We start from the raw sequence: 12,166 nt of genomic DNA on the forward strand, positions 1-12,166 counted from the left end.
AGCTTTTCGTGTAAAGGAGAAACTCCATTCCATTCTCTGTTTCTCTCTTTACCTTCACTCTCTTTCTCTCTTTCTTCTTTCTTCTTCCACATATTACTCAATAGAGAACACACGCCATGGCTGCCGTGTGGAACGGGCTCTTGGTTCTTGGGTTAGTCCTAGGGTTTTGTCTGGTCTCTTCTCTGGGTGAGCTCGAACGGTTTGCGGAGTCGCCGAAAGGGGATGGGTCTCTCGCGTTCTTGGTCGTCGGAGACTGGGGAAGACGAGGCAACTACAACCAAACTGAAGTTGCTCACCAGGTCACGCTCCTGTCTTTCTCTTCCTCCTCTTTTCCTCCTCTTTTCTGTGGCTTTGTCGCGTCATCTAGCCCTCTTTGAACAAGATCATAACCAGCGTCCACGTAAAACACCTGCTTAGTCTTTTTTTTATTTATACCAAATGCCACCGTTAATCACCAGAAGATTAACCCCGAGTGGATCGTCACAAGAAAGTGCTCTCTGCCTACCGCCACAAGAAGATCAGGAACGACTTGAGTTCGGAACTCCGTGTTGCTAAAACTTGTTCGGAAACCGTAGATTTATGTGGTTTTATTATTCCATGATTTTTTTTTCTTGGTTAATATGAATAAAAATCATATATTAGGAAAACAGACATCATTTATATCTGCCGTGTAAAATGTCTGAGTCATCATCAACTTGATCAAAAGCTTTGGTTCTCAACTTTATCTTGTCTATTCTTTCGCCAACGGATTAAGACCTTAGTAGGGATTCGCTAATATGGGCCAATTTTCCACTGGGCACAGAGATGCTTTTTCCCTCTGAACAATTCCCGTCCAATCAGGGTCGAACACGTGGCACGTCTATGCACTAGAATCCTGTTCTCGAGAGGGTATTATTCTCTTATTGATTCCATGTGCTCTTTCCTTCATGTTGGCGTGTGGCGACCTCCCCCACCAATTGCTATAGGACAAATCTATTTATGTGAACCCGGTCCAGATAAGCCTATCTGCGCAAATAACACTCCCTCTTTGAGTTTACTACAAAGGAATATTTTTCACTCAAGGTCGCCTCTGGTAAAAAAAAAATTAAAAATACCAAGATATAATTAACTATAATAAAACCAGAGTTCAACTTAATTAACTATATTAGGGATGTCTCTTTTAAATGGGTCCAAGACGGGACACTTACAGCATATTATTTATCTTCTTGTATGATCTGGCCACCGACTCTTTTTGCTTTAAATGATGTCTAACCTGCTCCGCGTGGGCATTAAAAAGTCATCATTCTTTTCCGGCAGTATATTCTTTGAATTATAATGAGCTTATCGATATCTTATCTTTTTGTTTATATAATATCTATAGATGGGAATAATTGGAGAGAAGCTCGACATCGACTTCGTTGTCTCCACGGGCGACAACTTCTACGAAGATGGGCTCACGGGCGTGGACGATCCGGCTTTCCAAGAGTCCTTCGTCAACATCTACACGCATCCCGGCTTGCAGAAGCAGTGGTACAGCGGTAACTATCCCCCCAAAACCCTACAAAACAAGCGGGGGAAAAATCATAGCGTAGATATGAAATATCGAAAAAGAAATATGGAAATGGGGTCTTCTCCTTTTTGACGATTTCTTTCGTGGGTTGTTTTTCCAGTCTTGGGGAATCATGACTACAGGGGCGATGTGGAGGCACAGTTGAGCCCAATCCTGAGGAAAATGGACAGCAGATGGCTTTGCTTGCGATCCTTCATCGTCAATGCCGGTAAAGCAACACGATAGGGACCAACCCCTTTATATGCCCCTAGACTTTTAGGACGATGTCGGATAAAAGAACGTTCGTGATCAAAATAGATGTGCTTATATTAATTTAATACGTTTTAACTTTACTATTGTGTTTCGGATTTTTCGACAGAGATTGTGGAGCTGTTCTTCGTGGACACGACTCCTTTTGTGGACAAGTACTTCACGAAGCCGAAGGGAGATGTCTATGACTGGAGTGGCGTGTTGCCCAGAAAACGTTACCTCTCCAATCTGCTCAGGGTAATAACCTACTCTCGCTTGCTCATGAAGCATTCTTGAAAAACGTGCGTTTGAACATCATAAGTGTGTAAGTTCTTTTTTGACACTGTGGTGGACCCTAGCCCGTGTCCTTGTTTGGAGCTCTCCCTCTCCCTCATAAGACTGCAAACTCACTAAGATTTTGACTATTAAGCTATTCTTGATTACTACGAATCAGACTGAGCATCTTAATTTGCATCTCACTTGTGAAACGAAGAACTGATCACTTAGATTGCGGTGACAGGATGTGGATTTGGCTCTGAGAGAGTCGAGAGCGAAATGGAAGATCGTAGTAGGTCACCACACCATCAAAAGTGCTGGACACCATAAGAACACCGATGAGCTCGGGGCTCAGTTTCTTCCTATCATTCAGGTCCTTTCAACTAGATTTATAAAAAATATATGACAGTTAATCAGCGTAGTTAATTCACTTTCTCATTTATATTTAATGTGATCATTCAGGCAAACAACGTTGATCTCTACATAAACGGCCATGATCACTGCTTGGAACGCATTGAGACTTCGGACAGGTGTGTGTTTTTTATGAGAGTACATGATGATGAACTGTAACTAATCATCACCGTCTGTCGATGTCTTAGAAAGAATAATATCATTCTGACGTGCCCTTTTTAATATTATCTTTGTTTTGCGAAAGCAGTCCTATTCAGTTCTTGACTAGTGGAGGTGGGTCCAAGTCGTGGAGGGGTGACGTGAGCTGGCCAAATCCGAAGGAGCTCAAGTTCTACTACGATGGGCAAGGATTCATGACCGTGCAGGTCACGGAGGCCGAGATCGACGTCGTTTTCTACGACATCGAAGGCCAGGTTCTTCATCAGTGGAGCACTGCCAAGCCTCTTTTCTCCATCATATGAGCAACCCACCACTCGAAAAGTTATGACTATGTAATCTCGAATTTCACTTAAGTGGCTAATGTAAAAGTTTGTCATGTTGTATGAGTAGTTATGTAGTTATGATGCCTAGCCTACTGCAAGAATTTTCATCAATGAGACTATCATGTTTGGAGTTACAAATATATATATTATTGTCATTTGGGGGCATTTCATTGCTACGAATGTGACCTTAGGGCATATCAAGTATATGAGACTTTTAATGAATATATTAATATTAATCAAGACTAAGACCAAGTCCGGGTCACTACAATCTGTGTACTTCAATCTGTCCTTTTTCAAGAGTGAGGGTGACGGAGTATTGGATAATTTTCAAGACATAAATTCAACCGCCATTATGCACGAGTGGGGGGCCGACGCATCTGACTTTTGCCTTGTTTAATTGTCTAAAAATTACAATAAAATGTTGTCACGTCACTTGATGCAAAAGTTTTGATGTGAGTTGATTTTGTTTTTACTATTAAATATCCCCACTAAAAATGATCAACGTAACTTAATTAAAGCGTCGCTAGTGTGCAAACATACTCATTAAGAGGGATCGACATTTTGCTCTTATTTCTTTGCTATTGCAGAGCGTCGGTTATCAGACAAACAACAAAATAACATTTGTATTACTGTTTTGATAAAGCAATGTCATAAAGTTATGTCTATCATGTTATAGGATTTTATTATTTTCTTAGAGAGAACGGGACCTACAAACTTTAATGATGAATATCTTTTTAGAAAATATCAGGTAGTCGATTCTTGACCGTGGTTATTCACTCTTAAAAGCGCGGATTGAATCTACATCAAATGTCTTTTTCATAAAATCATCCTTAAGCATGAATAAGCAATTTGAAAACAACTTGCAAAGGGTACAATTCTTCGTTAGATTCCGAATATTCCCCTTGGAAACCAATGGACGAAGCTTCGTCCAACCATTCTCGGATAGGTTATTCGCAAATGCTATGTGCTGTTTCAAATTCATGGACCATAAAAGCTATTTGTGCTCGAGTGGGGACTGCAAAGCGATTTCAATCACTATTCATCATATGAAGATTTGAGGGATATTTGTCCAAAAAGTCCTAATTTTGTTATTTCAATTATGACAATTCAGTTATAAGTCTTTTGACGATTTGTCATTAGTCATCTCCACCAAATTTTATCTAAAATTAGTAAAGATTCACTGTGAAATAAACATCTACTAATAACCAAACTTCAGCTGATTATCACTTCCTGCAAATAGTAACCTTTCCAGTTTAATATTCCTTCCCAATACCAGCAAACAAATCCCTAATATCAGCAACGAGATTGTACGCAAATCTTGGCAAACAACGTTGATCTTTACATAAAGAGAAAATAAGACAAATGATCCTTAAGATTTAACCCAGCATGTAATGTCATCTCCAAATTTTAAATTTATTTAATATAATCTCTAACTTTTGGTATATGTTTAATTTAGTTCATGGACAATATGAAAATGTTTAATCTTGTCCTAAACTTGCATCAAGGGAAGGATAACATTGGGTATTTTAATGTAGTCTAGGGACTACATTGGACATTTACCAAAAGTTCAAGAATCACATTAAATAAATTAAAAGTTCAATGACAACATTATTAGGTATTAAAGATCATTTGTACTATTTTCTCTTATAGAATCGGCCGTGACTACTACTTAGAACACATAAACACTCCAATGGCTAATTGTTTTTGCAGACGTCACCCTAAAGAAAGAATCTGAAGGTGCTAAAAAGATTAATGCTAACAATGATAGCGATAGCAATAAGCATACATGATGATTAATAGTGACTATTTATCATCGTTGATCTCTCGATACCTAGAAAGATCCAATCTCATTTATTGATTATATATTCATGTCTCTAGTCTAACCCTACATAGATCGCAAAAAGTGTTTAAGATACATATAAGCCTGATTCAGGACCTAGGAATATTTATTTAGTCGAGAGAAAATAATGTCATTTTAATGTATTCTTGTGATATTTTTTTGTCTAGTGCAGTTCCAGTTCAGTTCTTGACTAGTGGAGGTGGATCCAAAGTCAAAAAGAGAGAATAGGACAGTATGACAAAGAAAATTAACAGAGATCCTAATCCACATCATTTTCTATGACATCGAGGGCAAGGCTCTTCACCAATGGAGCACTGCCTAGCCTGTTTTCTCCCTCATATAAGCATCATCACTTGAAATTTTGAATTTCAACTAAGGATGTGTTTATTTGAAGGAAAGAATATCCCTTTGATGAGCTTTTAAGACTAACACGCGTTTGATTTGTTGAAAAATGATCGGTCAACAAAAAATAATTTACAGTCATATAATATTATTATTTTTCTAAAAGTGATTTCTTTTATCATTTAAAATAATTAATTAATACAAATTTATTTCATTATCAACAAAATTTTATATTTAAACATTATGATAAATAATTAAAATATTTTTTAAATTTATTTTTATAAATGTTTCAAACAATCATTTTTTAAAATATTTTTAAATTATTTGTTTCTTGTGAAATAGACATGTCATGCTATTCAAACCGTGTTCCTACGTAGTGTACTTCAATCTGTCCTTTCAGAAGAATGAGCGCCGTTGGGTACTGAATTTGTGGTTTGGACAGTTTTCAAGACACAAATTCAACCACGATCCTTTTCAAAGTGGGGTCGATCGGTTTGATTGTTGCCCCTTGTTTTGTGGTCTGAAAATACAATCGATTAATGTCACGTCACTTAGTGCAAAAGTTTCAATGCGAGTTTGCTTGCAGTATAATCCATCTTATCACATGTTTACTGCCTCATAATTTATTTATTTTTGGTCAAATACTACCTCCTAAGTCATCTGGCATGATTAATTATGAAAAACTATAGCACATAGCATCGGTATAAGCATAATTAAAATCTAATAACTAATACACAATCCACATGAATAGCTATGACCTATCTCTTATGACTTACATGTGTACATTATAGAGGGAAAATCACCCGATTAATCAAACTTATTGTACGAATGTCAATTCAATTCTAAATTTTTCATAATTATAAATTTAATCATAAATATTTTCATGAATTTAAATGTTGTCTCTTTAGTCATTTTTTGCCAAAAATTGACAGCATAACAGTCTAGTTATTGTTAGCCATTTTATGTAGCATGCCAACACTCAGAAATTTTCAATGAAAATTGGTTGGAAGACGTACATTGGAAATTTGTGCAAAGATTTGAAACTAAATTGGCAAAAATGAAAAATTTAAAAGTGAATTGGTATTCATACAATAAATTTATAACTAATTGACAATTTTCTTGCATTATAGAGGTCCACTAAATCTCATTCTCTAGTTTCTCTATTCCTCTCTCTATCGGGGTGGCATAGTATTATTTATTAATTGAAAAAACGAACTATTATGATTATCATATTCTAGTATATTGTATGGCTTATTGTTATATATCCCAGTAATTAATGATCGATTTTGGAGATTATATAATGTGACAATTTTAATGTGTTAGGACTGTACGGTTATAGTCATCATATGACCAAGAGTGATAATTCAATTTTAGACAATTTACCCTCATTTATTTGCTATTACAAAGTGGTGGTTATCGAACCAAAGATAAAATTACGTCCATTCTATTATTCAAACAATGCGACGTCATAACGTTATGGATATTGTATCAAAGGAAGCGAACTATAAACTTCAATGACGAATTCTTGATCATGGTTGCTTAGGATTGAATCTACATCAAATATATTTTCGCCAAATCGAACTATTTGAGTGCAAACTACGAAGGACACGATGCTGCATTAGATTCCGGATATTCTCCCCCCGTCCCCCCGGATTTTGATTTTTGTGGGGGATGTAGGAAGCTAAAAACCAAGGGACGAAGCTTCCTTCTTTACAGCCTTCCTCGGTCGATTCATTCTCAGATGATGCCAAGCGTTTTCTCTTGCCCGCTCGCGTAAGGAATGCGGCTTTCGTCCCGCCTTCCCCGGACGAGCCATCCCCGAATCGCAACTGGTTTTTGGCTTACACGCTTTATGCGAAGGACGTGGCTTTCTTTGTCACATTGGCACCCTCGAATCGACCCGATGCTGGCGGTTTTTCTTTTAGTTTATCATTCCTCGAAAATGTCAAAGATAGAAGGCGACACCGTCCTGGGGGTTTTGAATTCCCCAGCACATGGATTATTGTCGTGTCGTGTTAATCAGATGGAGAATGATTCAGAAGTCCAAAATAGGAAAAAAATTAGAAAAATTCCATTCGGCCTCTACATGGATCGTGTACTCCCGGGACCTCGGTCTTTTCTCCAATCACCTCGTATACTTGAGAAATGTGTATCAATCACAATGGGCTTCGTACATTTATCGCACCATGGAAAAAGTGGCTGGTGCGGTTAGATGCATCTCGCATTAGCGGTTTGGGGTTATTTTCTGCCTTTTTAAAATTGCTTATGTAGATTTTTATTTCTTTGGGAAAGAATGCTTACGTGGTATTTAAGAGATTGAAAAAAGAATTAAAATTAGAGTGAGAGTTTATTGGGTTCGGCCTACGCGTAGATGAGAAAGCCGAAACTGTTTGAATTTGGGCTACACTAGGCCTTTCCTGCGGCCTAGTCAAAGTTTGGGCTCAATACTAAGGGGCTGTTTAGACCTGTTGGGGGGATAAAGATTAAAAAAAAAAAGGTGTTAAATGTCAAAGATCATGAAGACATCGCAATTGCCTTTAAATAATAAGATCTACATTTTCGTAGAAATTCAAGGTAATCCATGTTTCAATTTTTAAGAGTCCAAAGCAAAACACCAAAATATAAAAAATGGAAATCACATCAAAATTCTATTGCCATATTTATCTATTTAAACGATTATAATCTTCTTGTCACGAAATTATAACAATTCACTCAATATAATTCCTTTTTAAGAAATGGGAAAAAGATTTATTGTCAAATTGAACATTATTACTCTATATATATTCGAAGAGTTGCAAGAAGCACTGGGAGAATCCCAATATCCTCATGTATGTTATGTTCCTCTATTCCTGACTCTGTTGATCATTTATTCTTCGGATGCCCGATTTCAGCTAGTCTGGTTGCTTTCTGGGCGAATAAATGTAACCTCCCATGGCGGAACTCTACGTGGAAGGATAACTTAGATTGGGTTATCAAGCATCTTTCTGACACCAGCTTCTATCAATCGATGGCTCGTTTTGGCTTTGCCGCGTTATGCTACCTTATTTGGAAGGAAAGGAATAACATTATCTTCCGCAACCAAACCTTATCCCTCCCGGCTTTGAAGGAACATCTTCGCATGGCTATCAAGGATAGAGCCTTTACCTTTTCGAAGGTCCCGGATACGACTCGTAACAGAAGACTACAACTCAGTTGGGGAATCCATCCTTCGATCTTCGAATGAGGCGTTTCACTATAATGATGCGTCCTCTCTCTTCGCGTTGGATGCATCCATGGTGTCCCTTCGTTCATATCTTTCAGTTTTCTGGTGTTATTCCTTCTCCCCGCGCGGGTGCCTTTGTTTTTCCCCTTCTCCTCCTTTTTGGCTGCTGTTTAGCCTGGATCTAGCTGCTTTTCCTTCTCTCCTCGTCCCCGCAGCTCCTTGCCCCCCTCTCCCCTCGTCCCCGGCACCTCTTCCACTCGCTTGACTGGTTGTCCTTTGAGTGTAAGCTTAGGTGCTAGGGTCTTTCGCTATATAGGTGTGTAGCTCCTTGGTTCTTTTGCTAATATATATTTACCCTTTATCAAAAAAAAAAAAAAGAGTTGCAAGAAGCACCCTCCACTATCTAAACCAATCCAATTCCTCCTTGTGATAATCAAGTGAGTGTTTGTGCACCACGTATAAGTGCTGGAAAAGACTTATGAAGATGATCTTATTGTAAAATAAATGACAAAGTGGATGAGTGTGGAACCGCAGAGCAATTTCAATCACTATGAAATTCGGATTGCCTTATGTGTACCTTTGTTTCTATTAACATTTCTTCCAGCACGCTTGCGGATCCATTTTCCTCAACACAATGCAAACTTTTTTTATCATCCTAATAAATGACACAATAAAGATGATATCATAATAGCGATTTTGGAGTCCTAAATACGTTGATTGATGTCATGGTGTGTTAATTAGAAAAAGCTCATGCATGGATCATCAAATCTCAAAGTAACTGATGTTGTACTAGTGTATCTCATATTAGTGATTTGAAGGTATTTTTGTCTCTTCAATTTTTTTACATGTAGAGATGAAAATGGGTGGGTGAGGTTGAATTTGGATAGGGTCATAAATAAATTTGACCGTAATTCATCCATATAGCTCACATTGGCCTTTTTTTTTTTTTAACTAAACAAAACAAATTAGATGGGCCATACCTAACCCAACATATGCCCACACAAGTGAAAAGATGTCCCAATCGAATGAGAACAAGATGGCAAAGGACATCGAGATGGGAGAAAAATGAGGGACACCCACAAGATGAGCATTGAAGCGACCTCCGGGCCACAACCCTGATGAAGTCCTACACCAGCAGAGCCGCCTGCTCTACGGCTTCACCGTCATGACCATCACTAGCTTGCTCATAACCAGGGTTGCTGGTTACTTCACGCTCTACAGGAGATTGCTTCCAGAAATTAATACAAATAACACACTCTTACCGACTTATTTTGTTAAAATCTCCAAGATTACCCAACGAAACAACAGATTCCTAATGAGAAACCTCACGAAAACTTGGATTCCCTCATTCCTCTCTATGTTGTCGTGGGCGCTTTTCAGCTTTTCACTGTAGAATTACCAACTTTAGTAGTAGTCTAAACCAGTTTATCCTCTGATAGTTGGAGACTTAGAGGAAAAGCCAATATTTCTATTGTAATTTCAGCATCAAACATATCCTGCATCACCAGTTCATTTCACCTTGCATCCTTATTCCTTAGTGATGATTAAACCAGCTACCCACTTAGGATCCCCCTATTTACAAGACCCCCAATTAGTCCTCTAGGCAGCCATTTATTTTCTCAAATGTTGATTTTTCCTTCATTTCTGACGACCCATCTAACCGGGGGATATATAGTATCCCTACCCAATAAAATGCTTTGTGAACCCCAAAGAAATCACAATGAGGGAAATATAAACCTTTCATTAAGTGACTCCACGAAGAAAAAGGAGTTTGCATCGTCGTCCAAGCTTGTTTCCCTAATATTGTCTTGTTGAAGATGATTAAATCTCTATATCTGAGTCCTACTTCATTTTTTTTGGATTTTAGGACAAGCCATTTCCTCCAATGCATTCCATATTGGCTCTCAACTTTTCTCCACCAAAAAGCAGCAACTTTTTGTTTAATGGCTTGACGTATAGAAAGAGGGATTTGAAAATTAACATGGCATATGATGATAAAGATTGCAATGCAACTTTGATTAGAATTTCTTTTCTAGCCTTAAACATCAATTTCTCTTTCCATCCTTCCAGTTTCATATTTACTATTGCTAGAATCTGTCCAAACATCTGTTTTCTTTTCTTTTTTTCTTTTTTTTTTGCACCCAAATCTAAAGGTATTGCCAAATTTTTTTGCTAGTCTTCTCTGTCTCAGGAACTCTCAACTCAATGGTTATATTTCTTCTTAGGCTATGTGGGCAATTGCTTTACCCAATTTCTTCAAGTTGATACATAACAGTATTGATTAAGACAACAATAGCATTTTGGCATTGATTAATTCTCCCATTAAGAGAGATGATTAGATCATCCACAAAGAGTAAGTGGAATAAAATTGGACAGAACTTGTTTAGCTTTCCCCTTTATACTCTCATTGGCAATTGCTTTCTTCAATAAGAAGGATAACACATTAGTAATCAGAACGAAGAGATTAGGAAAAAGTGGCCACCTTGTTGAATTCCTCGTGAGGGTTGAAAATAAGGCAAGGGCTCCCCCACTAAATTTGATGCTGAAAAAGACCATTGACACAAATTGTGTTACCCAAGCAACCAAAACAACACCGAACCCCATCTCTATCATACATGTCTTCAAAAAACTCCATTTCACTTGATCATAAGCCTTTTACATATCTAGTTTGAATGTAGCCTTGAAATTTTTTATCCTTTTTCAAACCCTTCAACTAATGCATACTTCCTAGACACTGCAGCACACGTCGATTCGGATGAAAATGACCTCCATGTTTGTTGGGTTCGCCCTATGCGTAGATGGGCAAGCTGAAACCATTTGAATTTGGGCTTTACTAGGCCCTTTTTGTCGGCCTACTCAAAATCTAAGCTCAAATTATTAGACCTATTGCCAAAAAATAAAATAAAAATAAAAGTTAAAATTGTTAAAATTATAAAGATACGAGATAATTCACACTTCAAATATTAAAGAGCTGATATCAAAACACCAAAAGCAAAGATCATAATCATATCTTTGCTGATGCATTTTTCTATTTAAAAGATTACTTTCTTCTCATCACATAATCATAGCATTTTACTCAATATTTTTCCTTCTTAACAACTTATGAGTGATTTATTGTGAAAATCGAACTTCCTATTAATTGTCTAAAATTGAAAAGTAGCACAAAACACCCGCTTAAATTTCCAAGCTAAGCTGATCTCATAACTTTCCGCAAGTTGTAACCTTTTTGAATTCAATTTTCCTTTTTAGTGCCAGCAAACCAATGCCTAAAACGGGCAAAGAGATCGTACGCAAATCCATTGAGTTGGCAAAAGCAAAGCCTCGCCTTTCTTTAATTACATAACCTCCAAAAAGGAGGAGCACCGTTGAGCTGGAAAAAAGAAAATCTTTCTAGTTGCACCTATTCAAGGATTTCAGACGGTTCTCTTTTAACCCACTCTTTTCTATAGCAAGTTGCTATAAGCAATTTCCCCCGACCCCTCCAAGAATAGATAAATAATCCATGGACCCTTAGGAATGAAGTACCTTGGTGTGGTTTGGTGCCCACATGGAACTTTGTCTCTATGCTCAAGAAAATGATTTCTCAAATGGCAACCATGAGGTGCTCTCTCTCTCTCTCTCAACCACCACTAACTCAAAGCAATAACCTTTGAAAACAATTATTCCTCACAGACCAGGCCTCTGAGGAACAACAGATGCTCTTAACTGAACCTGGGATTCCACTTGGCCTCTGACAAAAATCTCCCTCCCCTCTGACCAGAAGATTTATAGACAAATGAAACCCCCCATTCACACCAACATAATAGGACAGCCCATGTCATGCTGAAGCTGATGAG

General features: G+C 37.7%; 1 protein-coding gene across 1 annotated transcript; it reads left to right on the top strand.

Annotated features, from left to right (window-relative positions):
• Nucleotides 1–3,116, top strand: LOC104453634 (purple acid phosphatase 3). Its single transcript, XM_010068244.3, has 7 exons — nucleotides 1–299; nucleotides 1,361–1,517; nucleotides 1,650–1,757; nucleotides 1,908–2,035; nucleotides 2,298–2,426; nucleotides 2,516–2,583; nucleotides 2,712–3,116. Exons 1-7 carry the CDS (start codon nucleotides 117–119, stop codon nucleotides 2,923–2,925), a joined length of 987 nt encoding a protein of 328 aa, XP_010066546.2. The 5' UTR covers nucleotides 1–116; the 3' UTR covers nucleotides 2,926–3,116.
• The last annotated feature ends 9,050 nt before the right edge of the window (nucleotides 3,117–12,166 follow it).

The sequence above is a fragment of the Eucalyptus grandis genome, chromosome 7 (assembly GCF_016545825.1).
Source record: "Eucalyptus grandis isolate ANBG69807.140 chromosome 7, ASM1654582v1, whole genome shotgun sequence".
Taxonomy (NCBI): Eukaryota; Viridiplantae; Streptophyta; class Magnoliopsida; order Myrtales; family Myrtaceae; genus Eucalyptus; species Eucalyptus grandis.